A 16771-nucleotide genomic window follows, 5' to 3' on the forward strand; every position below is an offset into this window, starting at 1 on the left:
TAAATAATAATGGCTTCAATATAGAGAAAGTTTTCTTTTTAGATCTATTCATAAACTCATTGCATTTTTTCAGTTTCTTCTGTTTGTTTTTTTGCTGCAAATTCTCTTAACATTCTATAGATATGTATTTTTTTTATTTCAGTGTTTGAGTTTTGTCTGCTTGTAACTCGACCTTTGTTTCATCATGTCCCAACCCCCCCCCCCCCCCCCCCCCCCCCCCCCTTCCGTCCTCCCCTCCTCCCTCGTCGGCCTCATCCACCTGTCTATCATCTGTTTTGTGTATAGCTGCATGGTCTTCCTCTTGATGCACGTTGGTGTAGCTTTCAATAGACACTGAAAAGATTGAATATTTTCTCTTTCTTTCTTTCCTTCTTTCCTTCTTTCCTTCTTTCCTTCTTTCTTTCTTTCTTTCTTTCTTTCTTTCTTTCTTTCTTTCTTTCTTTCTTTCTTTCTTTCTTTCTTTCTTTCTTTCTTTCTTTCTTTCTTTCTTTCTTTCTTTCTTTCTTTCTTTCTTTCTTTCTTTCTTTCTTTTCCTTTTTTTCTCTCTGTCCAGGGGAGGTGCTCTTTCAGATGGCGGAGGTCCACAGACAGATCCAAATGCAGCTGGAGGAGATGGTGAGCACAGGGTGGCTGTGGTAATGTTGGTGATGGTCCTGATGGTGATGATGGTGGTGGTGGTGGTTATGTTGAGGAGAAAGTGGAGCATATACTGTACATACTGTATACAGTATTTTTTAAGATATGTTATGGGAATTTCTGCTTTCTTTGATGGGATAGTATAGAGATACAATGGGGAGATGACATGCAAACAAAGGTCACACAGGAAGTGAGCTACTGCACCTACTGTCTGACTGGGATTCATAGAGTGTAGTAGACAGTGAGCACTGAATGACCTGCCCCCCATCCCCCATCCCCCACCCCACTACATCACAGGTCAGATATGAACCCAGGATGATGCAACCACACAGTATCGGGCTTGCAGAGCCACCAGGACACACCCAAAGCAGTGATTCTTAAACTATGGCTTGGGACCCAGAATTGATTGCAGACCTGTTGCTTCTTTCCTCTGTTTACTAACATTATCAATGTAAACAAACCTATTACAGCCACAGAAGTCAGGTGAATATCATGCTTATTGTCGCATGCTGTCTAGTCCGACTCACAGGATGTTGATTGTGTGCATAAGCCACCCATTGTCCGACTAATTCAGTCAGAATTATTTTCCTCTCCTTCAAAACAGTCTCCAGGATAAACAACATGTCATCAAGCTAGCAAGCTACAGTACACTCTCATGATCAACCTTGATCTACACTCTCATGATCAACCTCGATGAAGAAACATCTCTCCCCCAACGTTATTTTGCAAAGTGGAGTTTGGGCTTAGCGCCACCCGTGACCCTACACGATTGCGATTGGTTTGAAAAAAATACAAACAGCCCAGAATGTTTTTTTCTCCCTAGTGCACATTGATAATGACTCCTGCCAGACCCTTCTCCCACGCTGGCACTAAAACGTGGTGTGGAGAGATGAGACTGTCAGTCCTCCTATCAAAGGTCCAGATAAATAAATGTCATGGGGACAAAAATATCTTCAATCCAGTCGGTCGCAAATGTAAACAACGACAGGCCCCCGCTCTGTGACCACGGAGCAGGCCTTGTAAAGAATCTCAAAAAGTCATAAAGTGACATTTAACATTAATTTTGCACTAAAAAACCCTCCACACCCTCTTGGTCTAAAGTGGTCTGCGAATCTCAGAGCGACATGATCCAGACCTCACTCTATATACTGACGGGAACAAACAATGGTCTCCAGTCTCGACCACACAGTGTCCTCCTGACTCCATTGTTCCTGTCTGCCTAAATCTCATCACTTCTGTATTTTCAGCATCACATCCCACTGATAAAAGTTTAAGAAAATATTGTGTGTCCCCCACGAAAAAACGATAAGAGAAGTCAAAAGCGGGTGAGAGGCCGTTTGATAAGGTTCCTTTTACAGTGTATTCCCGGATGGAAGCCTATTTCTGTTTCTTCTCCTTTAAATATTTTTTTATTGCCATCTGAAAAAGCTTGCATTTTGTTTTGCCAGTCAACTGAAGGTTTCTCACTGTGTTCATTTGGGGCTTAATTATTTAAAGACACTTAACGATTTTGTCTTTTGTAGTTCACTAAGTGACATTTGGGGCGATTGATCAACTCTGCTTCCTATAAAGACACACATACACCACAAATCGACTTTTGGCACGACATTTAACATACTAGACATCCTCCCCTTCATCCTGCGGGTTTGGCGGTTTCCTATCGCAAAACAAACACCAGCCCTTCAAGTCATACCGTCACCACTAACACGATTGAGACGGCCGAAGCATTCCTCACGAAAACAAATAAACTCAAGTGTGGTTTCATCATTGTGCAAGTGCTTGAGGTTAATGTCCTTTTTTTTTTAGGTTATGACTTTTGCTTTCAAAACTTTTTTTGTGTTTCTGTGTGTCTTCTAGCTGAAGTCTTTCCACAATGAGCTTCTGACTGAGCTGGAGAAGAAGGTGGAGCTGGACGCTCGCTACCTCAATGTGAGTTCATCTTCCCGTTAAGTGACTGCGTGGTGGTCAGGGCTGGTTATTGGCACCGATGACCCGATTCCATTTCGATTCACAATGTCCTGATTTTGATCGGTAGTTGTTCAGTAGAACTTTGACACAAGGAAAACTAGTGTCAAACTAGGAGGCCTAGCAATAACGTTGCGGGAAAATCTTCCACACATCCACTGAAAAAAGGCATAGATTAGAAGATCGATCTTGGGATGAACTCAAATGACTCAAATTAAACGGTTCAATATCCTTTTTTTTCATATACCTTCCCAGCCCTAGTGTTAGTTGTAGAGGTGGTGGGTGTCCAAATATTTCATTGCTAATAATAGGGTATGGTAAAGTTGAAATACCCATACAGATGAATTGGTACACTCTAGACTAGAGTATATCTGTGTCCCCACAAACGGTTATTTATTATATACAAATACCATTAGGCATGACAAGAATTGCTTGTACTCAGAGATGTTTATAGGGGTCAAGACCTCTAGCTCTGGAATCATACACTCTGCTGTACATCTACATGTAGGACTGAACTGACCCCAAGCTCTCTTGGCTTGACCGAGCAATGCTTGTGATAGGAGGGTTAAGAAAACAAAAACGGGAAAGAAAATGTGTTTGAAAGCAGCAATTGAGCTCAAATCTGAAACCCCGCCCCCTTTCTTGATCCTTCAACCACAAAAGAGGGTGGGGTTTGAGATACGTCTATTGGTGATTGGAGAGTAGGGGGAAGCTCGGGACAGCTCAGTTCTACCTGAATCTTCTCTCATTCGTCTTGTTGATGGCACCACTCAATATACCACAGGAGTGAATATGTCATTTGGTGGATTGTAAACAACTTTCTTAAGAGGCTCCTGTCATACCTGTCATCCGTGGAGACGTAACCATCTTTCTATTGCTTGGAAATAAACACACTGCTCTTTTCAGTGCAGTGTTTGGATCACTTTGATGCATTGTGGTCCGTATCTCTCTAATAGCTCGCTTGGGGGGGGGGGGGTGCTTCAGTGTCTGTATTGCATAACACTGTGCCGCGTTTGGCTAAACCTTAAAGCAGCTTCAGAGCCTTTAGCCAAAGTTAGCTAGCCAGTGAAGTTGGAAAATTTTTAATGTATCCAAAAGTGATCAAAGTAGCAATTACAAGAGGTCACTTGACCAGAAATGTTGTCTCTCCAAAAGTTGTTTACATTTTCATCAAATTGACATACGCTCGCCACGTTCGTTGTGTATATAAAGAAAAAAGTATATACATTTCCAGATTCCTTCCTCTTCCGCTTGTCCTTGTTTTTGAACAAATTCACCTATTTCGAGAAGCGACAGTTGTGATTGGAGGATCCAGAAAAGAGGGCAGGGCTTGAGATAGGTTAGTTGCACTCTATTCAGAGTACTGTAGCTGTCCTAAGCAGAACCAGTAGCTCTGCGCTGAAGACTCCTCTTAAGCACAATGTATTCAGGTTTGTTATGTAAACTATGCACCCCCCCCCCTCCCATGTGAGATCTGTCTCTGTTATAGCTAAGTTATGGGGGATATGATCCACATTCTCATAAAACCATCGTCTCCTTAATTTCCCACTCTATATCATCCTAGCCAATGCAATAAAGTCACATAAATTGCTTCCGTATCCACTTCATGAATTATGAATCATCTTATGAAAATTTTGAGTTTTTTTGTTTTATTTTGGGGAGAGGTTCACGGAACCAATACATTAGCTCATATTTCATTTTATTTTACTCCACCTCTTTATTGTATTATCTGTCTGTTAATGTATGTCCGCTAATGTCGCACCGATAACGTCCAAAGCAAATTCCTTGTGTACCGGAGGGGACACGTGATGCAAGGCTTCTGTCCTCACTACAACCGACCTGTGGGAGGCATAGTCTAACAACGTTCAAGACAGGGGAGGGAAGAATTGGATATACGAAATTGGGGATGGGAGAAAAATAGAAAATGAGGAGAAAAAGTGGATAAAAAAAAAAATACTATTTACAACGACATATAGCTAATATATGTACTCTTGAAACAGCCAATAACAATATTAACATTTATACGACGTTGGTGGCCATGTTCAAATGACGCTCAGGCTTGAACTGGGGGTTGAGAAATCATACCTGAGTTTGGGACTAGGAACTCGGAATTTCCAACCTCTGAGTTATAATCGAATGCAGCATTATGGCAGATTTGAAATTAGGAAAAACATTATCGATCGTTTTCCTCATCATCGTTTGGAGTCACAGGGATGAATGACAACACAGTGAGTTGGACTTTAAACCACTAAGGATAGTCTGGACAGGAGAGAGGATGGAGGAGGAGGAGGTGGAGGTGGAGGAGGAACCACTCTGTAATAGCACTAATCAAATACCATCCATCCTTGAACCCTCCTCTCCCCATACTGCACCAGTCAGCCTCTTGCAATAGCAGGTGACCGTTCTTCCTTAGCATGGTCTGAAATTACTTTAAAGCGGCACTTAAAGGTAAATGTATGTTTATGATGGTTGAGAGAGATCATGGTGCCCTGTTTACTCTGTGCTGCCCCCCTCAGGCCGCGTTGAAGAAGTACCAGATGGAGCACAAGAGCAAAGGGGAGAGTCTGGAGAAGTGCCAGGCCGAGCTGAAGAAACTCCGCCGGAAGAGCCAGGGCAGCAAGAACCCCTCCAAATACGGAGACAAGGAGATGCAGGTGTGTGTGTGTGTGTGTGTGGGTGTGTGTGTGTGGGTGTGTGGGTGGGTGGGTGGTTTAATGTTACTGCTGATGATTTCAATATTCCTAATGCTCGTGATACCACTTTGTCAATGAAGATTGATGTGAGAAGTGCTTATCCGGTAACCGAAAGGTTGCTGGTTCGACCCCCGGCACAGACATGAGGTTGTATTCCAGTTTGAAAGCTAGCAGCTGGAGGGGTAGGTGGTATTACATCTACAGCGCCTGCCCACCATCTCTGTCTACGTAATTCTGACCTCTGAAGAAATCCATTGTGGGGGACAGTGTATATGTGTAACTCGGAGGGATATGCAAAAAAGACATTTCAATTGACTTGTGTGCATTTACAATAAAGCAAGGAAACAACAAACGCTTATAGTTTCCTTGCAATAAAGTCTTCTTCCTTGAGGTATAGATTGTCCATTTGACATGTATTATTATTATTATTATTATTATTATTATTATTATTATTATTATTATTATTATTATTATTATTATTATTATTATTATAACACTACTCCTCACCTTCAAAGCCCTCCACAGCCTGCCCCCCCCCTACCTGACTGATCTCCTTCTTCCCTACCGCCCCACCTGTTCCCTCCGGTCCTCCTCCACTGCCTCCCTCACTGTCCCGACATCCAAACTCAAAAACTTTGGTGATCGGGCCTTCTCTCGCACTGCACCCCGACTCTGGACCTCCCTCCCTCAGTCCATCAGAGACTCCCCTACACTCTCCACCTTCAAAGCTCGCCTCAAAACCCACCTGTTCTCCCTTGCCTTCAACCCCCCCCCACCCATAACCCCCCCCCCCTCCAACCTGATTGATGTCTGTCTCCTGTCTTTTGTGCTATCATGCTGTCTTCCCTGTTCCCCCCATGGTCTCATCTTCCTTTTGTTTTTGTTTCTTTGTTGCTTCTTTGTTTTAGTTTCTTTGTTTTAGTTTCTTTGTTTTTACTTTGCTCCCGACTATTGTCAGCGACTTCGGGTCATTGAGAAGCGCTATATAAATTAAATGAATTATTATTATTATTATTATTATTAATGATGATGATGATGATGATGATGATGATGATGATGATGATGATGATGATGATTATTATTATGTGGAACAAGCCTCCTTGGACAATGTGGCCATTGGCCAAGTGTCAGCCCTTGGCCGTCCCATGGCTGTCCCAAAGCGTTGGCCGTCCCATGGCTGTCCCAAAGCGTTGGCCGTCCCATGGCTGTCCCAAAGCGTTGGCCGTCCCATGGCTGTCCCAAAGCGTTGGCCGTCCCATGGCTGTCCCAAAGCCTTGGCCGTCCCATGGCCGTCCCAAAGCCTTGGCCGTCCCATGGCTGTCCCAAAGCGTTGGCCGTCCCATGGCTGTCCCAAAGCCTTGGCCGTCCCATGGCTGTCCCAAAGCCTTGGCCGTCCCATGGCTGTCCCAAAGCGTTGGCCGTCCCATGGCTGTCCCAAAGCCTTGGCCGTCCCATGGCTGTCCCAAAGCCTTGGCCGTCCCATGGCTGTCCCAAAGCCTTGGCCGTCCCATGGCCGTCCCAAAGCCTTGGCAGGCTTTGACTGGAGGAAGATAATGGTCCTGATGTTTTGGCAGCTGGGTTTATTGACTTGAGGACTGTTGGCCTATCGGGAAAGAGGGCCAAAGATATTTGGTTTTATCTCCACTGCAGTATGAGTAGCCAGACAGCGTGGCTGTGTTAAAACAATGAGACATTAGTCAAGGGGTCTTCCATCGCAAACAGGAGACTGACATTCAAATCATTTGAATGGTGCGTTTTCAAAGGGTATGTCAAGAGTTTTCGGCTCCACGCTCTATTCCCTACTCATTGATGCTGCTGTTGAAGGTTATTTTTATTTCTCAGTACAGGCCACGCTGTGCTTCATACTGGATACCCGGCTCATCCTTAGTTAGCCACAAAACGAATGTCAAGTTAATGGGGCCACTTCAAAAAGCACTTAAACCTATTCTAAAGCAATCTGCTTTGCTTTGGCTGCACCTTGGAGTAGATTTCAGCATTTATTTCAGGACTTGTGCAGACTGTGCTTTACATTTATCTTTTTTGGCTAACTAGCCAGAATTGTGGGTATCTCCTTTTGAAGAACATCATGGATTGCGCTGAGAAATGACTATCTACAACCATTATATTGGTAAGTAGGGAACTGGACTTGGGGTCCAAAATTGTGAATTGTTACCCGTTTGATGCTACCATGCTATTAGTGTGACCAAGCAGTCATTCTGGCTCTGCAGCCTGCAGAGAGGAGCTGATTGGCCAGCTGGCAAGTCGAAGGTTCGCCGTATGGAATGGTTATGACAGCAGCAGGGAAACGTGATCCCGTTGGCCACAGCCCAGCAGTTGCAGGAGATAAAAGAGGTCCCAGAGGAAACTCAATGCATCTCTTACAGCGCACTCTATTTTATTGGAGGAAAAAAAGATACATTCAAAAGATTTTTTTTACTAAATACAATGGCTTAACAACACTACTACAGTCCATTGTGCTATATACAGTACATAGATCACTAATGTAGCTTAGGTGTGTGTGTGTGTGTGTGGTGCACAGTGCTTCGAATCTGCTTGGAAGGGAAGTCGTCGTCGCCCACCCCCCCCCCCCCCCCCCTCGCGCTCTCTCACTCTCTCTGATGGGATTTTAGCTTCAATGTTATTGTTAATCCAAGGCTGCCGCTGGGGTTGATGTGATTTGATTTGCTGAGCGGGATAAGAGATGGGGACCCCCTGCCAAGCCCCAGTGGTTTGAAGACGGTGTTTCTCTGTAGTGCAGTGAGAGGGATACAAGTGCTTCAAACAGTCAAGGACGTGCAATTATTTTATTATAACCAGTGTAGGACTGAAGCGTACTGAGGATAACCAGCGTGACTTCTAGGACTGAAGCGTACTGAGGATAACCAGCGTGACTTCTAGGACTGAAGCGTACTGAGGATAACCAGCGTGACTTCTAGGACTGAAGCGTACTGAGGATAACCAGCGTGACTTCTAGGACTGAAGCGTACTGAGGATAACCAGCGTGACTTCTAGGACTGAAGCGTACTGAGGATAACCAGTGCGAATCGAGGACTGGAGGGTACTGACGACAAGTGACTTCCTCTCAGACAAGTGACTAACTCCCGGATCTCCTCTCTGGTAAACAAGAATACCCTGAAGACTCTGGCAGGAGCACTCATTCAAGGGTACTACGACTATGCTTGCACCTCATGGTACCAAAGCACCTCAAAGGCGCTAAAAACAAGATTACAAACATCACAAAACAAACTGGTCAGAATACTACTTGACCTTACCCCTAGAACCCACCTCACCCCTGCACACTTTGACAACCTAGGATGGCTTAGAGTAGACGACAGAGTACAGCAACTTGCAATGGGCCTGGTCTACAAGATACACTATACGACTAAGGTACCCATGTACATGTCAAAATACTTCCCAAAGGTCAGTGAATACCACGACCACAACACCAGAGGAAGCTCAACAAATCATGTTAAACCCACCTGCCGAGTTTGGTTGGTCTACGTCTAGGACTTGTGGTTTCTGAGTTTCATTGACATTTTTACCAGAGAAAAATAAGAATGATCCTAACAATAGGGTTCCAGCAGCTAATTGGACCTAATTAGCATTTCCATATTGACGTACAGTAGTCGGGGCACTTGAATCTTATTGCGTAACGTTTGTTTATAGAGCTGTAGAAGTAGGGAAGGTAATTTGGCTGAGGCAATCCATACTCCACCCCCCCCCCCCCCCCCCCCCCCCCACCACCCCTAATACGAGAAAATGCTCTAGCATAGGCATTAGCAGACAAAGAGTCTATATGCCCCTATGCTTGCCTGTGTGTCTGCCTGCCTGCATGTCTGTCTGTCTGTCTGTCTGTCTGTCTGTCTGTCTGTCTGTCTGTCTGCCTGCCTGCCTGCCTGCCTGCCTGCCTGCCTGCCCGCCTGCCCGTCTGCCCGTCTGCCTGCAGGTTGTGTGATGACATAATGGTGGGCGGACTCTCTTACACAATATACAGAGAGGAGGCTGTTATCTTGCTATCCGCCTCTTATCCGCCTCTCACCACAATGAAAGAGGGGGAAGGGGAGAGAGAAAGGGAGAGGCAGGGATGGAGAGAGGGGAAAGAGTGGTTATACAATTTCAGATATATTATTCTGTGTGTGTTTATGAGTGTATGTTCGTATGTGCATGCTCATTGCTGTTCTCCTGCATATGATTGATTATTTACTTTAGAATTCAAATAAAACCTCCATCAAAACACAAGGCTGTCCCCTCTTAGTCCTTCAGTCCATTCATCTTGTCCCTTTCATCTTAGTCGGTCAAGACTTTGTTAGTTGATTTTTTGAATGGTTTCTTTCCATGCTGGATGAGTTATTTCCTGAAGAAAGAAATGCAGAGCACATCTCTGGTAAGCAGTATATTTAAATATATTGTATGTGAGAGACTCAGATTATACAGGTTTGTCCATTTAAATCACCTAATTGATTAGTTGAGAAAGTCCAACCACTATTAGTCAACTTAAAGGAACACGCCAACATTATGGGAAATGCGCTTAACCCTTTCATTGGTGGTAGTAGATACAGTAGATGCCAATTTCCTCTCTGTGCGTTCAATAGAAAGCTATCTGGCTGCAAGATAGCCTAGCTTAGCACAAATTAATGGAAGCCCCCCCCCCCTCCCCACACACACACACACACACACACACACACACACTACAGCGGAATTGACATGACGCCGTAGGTTGAATGATTTTAATGAGGCCTAGCAGCACGGAACACGCATTGGAATCAAAAGGTTAAGAGCTAATTTTACAGTACCCATGGAGGCTGAGACGGCAGACATGTAGGCCACGACCTGAGACAGGCAGAGGAGGTGGTGATGGTGGTGGTGGTGGTGGTAGCGGTGTTGGTGGTGGTGGTGGTGGTGGTAGCAGTGGTGGTGGTGGCGGTGGCGGGGGCGGGGTTAATTATTGGTAATTGTTAGTCTTGCAGCGCAGCCTATTGGACCGAGAAAGGAAGTCCTTGTCGAGTCGTTCCATAAATGGATACATGGAGCTGTGAGGGGCTGAGCTGTACATTCACCACTAAAGCCCCGGCCGTTCCTCTGGGCTTTAACGGCTTAGCAGGCGTGAAAGCACAGGTTTCTTAGATGCACACACGCACGCACGCACGCACGCACGCACGCACGCACACACACACACACACACACACACACACACACACACACACACACACACACACACACACACACACACAGCCATTTCCAATCATCAGAGTCTCGCTCCTGATGAAATGGCTCAGGGGTAGAGCGGGGCGTCCAATGATCGAAGGGTTGGTGGTTCGAATCCCGCTCAAGCCCATGTCCATCCCATTGCCGTTGTGTCCTTGGGCAAGACACTTAACCTACTTGCCTCGTATGAATGTGTATGCATGTGAATGAATGTTGGTGGTGGTCGGAGGGGCCGTAGGCGTTGATTATTCGCCACGCTTCCGTGAGTCTGCCTCAGGGCAGCTCTGGCTGCAATTGTAGCTTACCACCACCGGTATGACTGTGTATGAACGAATAATGGACTCTGTGAAGCGCTCTGAGTCAGAGCAACAGTCAATCAGAGAAGAGCGCTATATAAATCCAATCCATTATTATTATAGACTATACTGGTGTAAATGATCGAGACTAGAGTGTGTTCATGCATTAATAATGTGTGTTTGCTTGCGTGTGTGAATATGCGTTTGTTCATGCATGTGGGTGAGAGTGAGACAGAGAGAGAGAGAGAGTGTGCAAGTATCAATACCTGTGTGTGTGTGTGTGTGTGTGTACAGTACATGCGTGTCTGTCCGTACGTATAATTAAATGCTTGACTCTACAACAAAAAGCTCCATCCTCAACCTTTTAATTAAACGCTGTATAAAAATCACATCAACAGCCTTTCTGAGGGACCAAGAAATATATATATAAAAAAGTAATCCACCAATCCTTTTGCTTATGATTGATGTTAATATTAAAACCAAATGAGATGAAAATGCACTCATTTACGACGGTGTCCCTCAGGGATCATAAAGCACGGACTCAGTGCCTGAACGTGATGTACTGTCTGGTAAACCCTCTCGCTCCTTCATTATTAAAAGCTTGGTCGGTGAAATGGGAGGGAATTTGGAGGGAATTGGGATGTAGAGTTTTAAAGCTAGAGTGAAGATACTGGTATCAACTGAAACTAGACAACCTAAATTTGGTACCAACCATGTCATGCTAGCTTGTCTAAACAATGCTCCAGGGTTGGCGAAGGAAAAACTGCCATGGACATTTTTTAAAGGGGTGTTATTTTCACCTATTCTATACTGTATATTGCATACTGGGGTCCTTAATTAAACATGTATGTTTTTGTAGGTTTATTGACCATAAGGGAGGTTTTCTGAGAAATATCCAGAACAGAAGTGGTCTCCATCCAATTGCAGAGAAATGCAATTATTACAGAAATCCCCAAATGTCAAATGTTTTTAATACCAAATCACAGTATGGTGTTCCTCAGGGTCATGGGATCTTAACGTGGTACAGTATTTTGGGTATTTTGGGCAGCGTCTAAAATCAATCGTCATGTTCCACGCTGTCAGTTGATGTCATCACTTCTATGTGGCATCTACTGTTGACCTGCTATACCCCCCCTAAAGACACCCCCCCCCCCCCCCCCCCCCCCCCCTTAGAAAATACAAAAGTGGGTCTCAGTTTTAATAGCATGCGTCTTTCCTTCGTGAGGAATGTACCTTCCCAACCACCCACCCACTGGTTCTCCCCCCTCTAAGAGCAGGGGGTGAGACTGGATGGAAATACTGTTATTAAGTCTCAGGGAAAGACCTCCAGAAATGCACTGCAGAAGAAGGAAATGGAAATGGGATAGTAGCAGGCGGGATAATGGCAGTGGATGAGGCGTTACATCACCACTCGTTGGGGGCGGCGTAGGAGGTAAAGCTGCACTACTTAGAAGAGGGCAGGGGGCTTTCCCTCCTCACCGCAGGTCTCACTCATCTCCAAGGTCTTATTCTATCTGTTCTCTCTCTCGCTCTCTCTCTCTCTCTCTCTCTCTCTCTCTCTCTTTTGATCTCCTTTCTCTCTCTCCCTCCTCTCTCTCCTTCCTCTCTCATTCTCTCTCCTCTCCCTCTCTCTCCTTCTATCTCTCCTTCTATGTTTCTCATTCTCTCTCTCTCTTTTGCTCTCTCTTTCTCTCTCTCCCTCTTTTTCTCTCTCTCTCTCTCTTTTGCTCTCCTCTCTCTCTTTTGCTCTATTTCGCTCTCCTTTCTCTCTCTCTCCCTCCTCTCTCTCCTTCCTCTCTCATTCTCTCTCCTCTCCTCCTTCTATCTCTCCTTCTATGTTTCTCATTCTCTCTCTCTCTCTCCTCTCTCTCTCTCTCTCTCTCTCTCTCTCTCTCTCTCCTCTCTCTCTCTCTCTCTCTCTCTCTCTCTCTCTCTCTCTCTCTCTCTCTCTCTCTCTCTCTCTCTCTCTCTCTCTCTCTCTCTCTCTCTCTCTTTCTCTCAGAGACATAAACAGGAGAAGTCACAGCACCAGTAGTGACAGTAATGTTTTAACCCGTCCCTCTAGCGCCCCGTGGGTTTTCCAGAGCAGTGGCGCATATCAAATAAAATCTGTCATCAACTCCCCTTCATGGAAATGGGAATTAGACGATGAAACGCATTATGCTCAAGCTGGCTCCGCCTCTGCACGTACACTCATTTTCTTCGTATTTTTCTATGGCATTTTAGTATTTAAAAAAAACGGAAGGATGCTATTAACCCAACACAAAACAGCATTGTGGGAGGTGTTGCATGTTACTGTGCCCACTGCCCAGACTGAGCACCTCCACCCCTACAGGGTCCCTCCCCCCTAACCCCCCCCCCCCCCCCCCCCCCCCCCTGGGTGCCAACAGCACAGTCTAGCAACAGTTGAACAGTCTATTTCATTAAAGGTTTTGACAGTGGGATGGTGTCAGAGGAGATTCTACATCAGATGATACTACGTCAGAGTGTGTGTGTGTGTGTGTGTGTGTGTGTGTGTGTGTGTGTGTGTGTGTGTGTGTGTGTGCTGTTGAGCACCACCTCAACGCCCCCATCGTCCTCCTCCTCCTGCTGTTGTTGTTGCCGTGAAGGACTGAGTGAGAAGAGTACTGATGATGCTACTGTGCAACTGATGATGCTAGAGAGAAGCGGGGGGGAGAGAGCGGGGGAGAGAGCGGGGGGGGGGGGAGGGGGGGGGGGGGGTGGGGGAGAGCGAGTCTACAGAATGCAGAATGGAGGAATAAGGGGATGTTGATTCTACGTCAGATGATACTACGTCAGATAGAGTGTGTGTGTGTGCTATTGAGCACCACTTCAACGCCCCCAGCCATCCCCCCCAGGCTGTTGTTGCCGTGAAGGATTGAGTGAGAGGAGTACTGATGATGCCTAAGAGAGAGAGACGAGGGAGAGAGAGAGAGAGAGAGAGAAGACTGAGAGAGAGAAGACTGAGACATGCGGAGGCAGAGAGAGAGAGAGAGAGAAGACTGAGAGACAGAGTGTAGGGATGATCTGAGAGGTTGCGGGAGCCGGGAAGAGGAGAGAGAAAGTCAGCTGGAGTGAATAATTTAAGGCGGGGAGCTGAACTTTTCTCCCTCCATCCTTCTCCTCCATCATGCTTTCTCTCGACCTCCTTTATCTCTCCATCGAATGTGAACATATTCCTCTGGTGGGGAATCTCACAGAGAGGAGAGAGAGACACACACACATACATACCAGTACATACTAGTATGCATTATGATACATACATACACACACGCACACACACACACACACCAGTGTATACTGTACATATACATACATACACACGCACTTTCTCTTTCTCTTTCTTTCTTTCTTTCTTTCTCTCTCTCTCTCTCTCTCTCGCTCTCGCTCTCTCTCTCTCTCTCTCTCTCTCTCCTCCTCTCCCTCTCTCCCTCTCCCTCTCCCTCTCCCTCTCCCTCTCCCTCTCCCTCTCCCTCTCCCTCTCCCTCTCCCTCTCCCTCTCCCTCTCCCTCTCCCTCTCCCTCTCCCTCTCTCTCTCTCTCTCTCTCTCCTCTCTGTCTCTGTCTCTGTCTCTGTCTCTGTCTCTCTCTCTCTCTCTCTCTCTGCTGATGGTGCTCAGTGTCAGCAGAAAGCAGAAGTGTACATGTCAACAGCAGCTCCTTAATTTCCCCTGCTGCTGATCCCCCCCCCCCCCCCCCCCGAACAGGCTGAGGCCTTGAATGGAACAGGGAGCTGTAAGCCGTGTCCAGATGACTGGCAGCTTGTCCATAGCAGGAGAATACCCATACAGTATTTACGCCTGTACAGCACATACTGTGCGTCCAGAACACGCGTGTGTAAGGCACACGGCGCTCCCGGGCGCGTTAACATCGCTTGAATTATTGAAAGAGGGTAGCTAGCTGTGTAGCAGCAACATGCAGATGTACTTATCAAAGCACCGCCTCGCTCCTGGGATCCGTTATGAAATGATACCGCGTTACAGAATAATAATAATAATAATAATAATAATGCAGGACTTTGGAGAAGTCTTTATTTGGCATGCAGTGACACACATGCGATGGGCGGCACACACACACATGCAATTGTTGGGTCGCCGATGCGATTGAGTCTCTGCACTTGACCCATCCCGTCGTCCTCCCCCCCCCCCCCAAGGGCAGCCGGGAGCAGATAGGGGCGTCTGCGAGGGACCGCGCCCCGGGGACCAATCCAAGTGCCTGGCTGTCTTCGTCACGGACGCAACAGCGTTAGCGATCTGTTGTGCATGTTTTTCCATTGGGTTTCTCTTATCGGGGGGGAAACCCTTGCGAGCACGGGGAGAACATGCAAACTCCACACAGAAAGGCCCGGGAGATACCCCACCTGGGTACCTGGCAACACGGCAACCTGGTCCCCAAGCGGGAATCAAACCCACGACCTTCTAGCTGTGAGGCGACAGTGTTAACCACTACCCCACCGTGCCGCTACATGATCACGATGCTATTACGTAACGCTCGTATATTCACCGGCTTGCGTAATAGTACGGTTTTTAAGAAGCCAACTGAAATGGCCAGGGCTCTAGTGTGCTGGTATGTATTTATATAACCGACTAAATATGCATTCGGAGTGCGTGTACAGTGTACAGTGTATTCATGTCAGTATGAGTCCTCTGTATATATACAACCGAGGGCTGTGTATCTTCTGCCAGCTGTGCAAACGGTGTTTGTGTGGCCGAGACTGGAGGAATCCCAAGGGGGGAAAGAGACTGGTTTGGCTGCTTCTACTGTCTCGTTCCACCCATACCTAGTCCCTTTGTTACCACGTCCCAGTGTGTAGGGTGTGCCTCGGGGCCCCCTGCAATTATAGAGCATTTGCTACTTGCCCAAAATAACCACACACACACACAGAGGTACAGTAAACAAGACAAAGCAAACGAAACAAATCTGTATGAACTCCATGGTAACTCTCTTATTGATGTTCTCGTTTGAACTCTCCTCTGGGGTTTACACTTACACTAAATCGTGCAAATGGAACATGTGCACCCACACACGCACACACACACTCACATGCACACACACATACACACACACACTCTATGTACGTACGTACATCTCGAGTTCCTCAGTCGTTCTCTGGAGATTGACAGCTCCCCGGTGCAGCCCGGTGGTCCGGCACGCCTATCTAACTGTGCTGTACAAGCCTCCCTGCTGGGAAAACAATCACTTGTGCGTCTGTGCATGCTACAAGACCCCCCCCCCCCCACACACACACACACACACATTCTTTTATATGCTTTGCCTTTGGATTTTTATCTTGGATCTAATGCATGTTCAATTAGGATACGTAGCTGTTCTATCACCGATATGAAGATGTACTCCCTAGTGTGTGTATGTGTGTGTACATCTTTCAAGTGGGTGTGAGTGTATGTGTGTGCGTGCGTGTGTGTAAATCATTAAGGTGTGTGTGTGTGTGTGTGTGTGTGTGTGTGTGTGTGTGTGTGTGTGTGTGTGTGTGTGTGTGTGTGTGTGTGTGTGTGTGTGTGTGTGTGTGTGTGTGTGTGTGTGTGTGTGTGTGTGTGTGTGTGTGTGTGTGTGTGTGTGTGTGTGTGTGTGTGTGTGTGTGTGTGTGTGTGTGTGTGTGTGTGTGTGTGTGTGTGTGTGCACTGTAGCTCCTCCATGTGGCAGGTCAACAGATGTGCTTTCCTGGCGGCTGCCAACCCACCGACACCATTATTGTCACAAACTGTCTGGAACCACAGGGGCGTGTCGGCACGGTATTAGAATATAGGTGAGAGGAGCAACATGTGTGTCGGGGAGCCGCAGTTGCCCTGACGGGAGATCTTTGAAACAACTAACCTTAACCTTAACCTTAACCAACTTCGAAAGAGAGCGACTTCGAAAGAGTCGCCAAGCTTAACCAGTTTGTTAGGAGTAACGCGATTGGCGCTGAGAGAAACGTCAGTGGCCAATCAGATCGCGCAAACCGAATGCGGAAGTGAAA

At 46.4% G+C, this 16771-nt stretch overlaps 1 protein-coding gene across 2 annotated transcripts in view; it reads left to right on the forward strand.

Moving 5' to 3' along the window:
• baiap2b (BAR/IMD domain containing adaptor protein 2b) overlaps positions 1 to 16771 on the forward strand; it is a 136156-nt gene that overhangs the window by 83203 nt on the left and 36182 nt on the right. For both annotated transcript variants that reach the window (XM_084323950.1, XM_084323951.1), the window contains exons 4-6: positions 554 to 615; positions 2494 to 2565; positions 5118 to 5255. In XM_084323950.1, the coding sequence (XP_084180076.1) occupies positions 554 to 615; positions 2494 to 2565; positions 5118 to 5255 (272 nt within the window). The remainder of the gene's footprint in view (positions 1 to 553; positions 616 to 2493; positions 2566 to 5117; positions 5256 to 16771) is intronic.

The sequence above is a fragment of the Notolepis coatsorum genome (genome assembly GCF_963971535.1).
Source record: "Notolepis coatsorum genome assembly, chromosome: 10".
Classification (NCBI taxonomy): Eukaryota; Metazoa; Chordata; class Actinopteri; order Aulopiformes; family Paralepididae; genus Notolepis; species Notolepis coatsorum.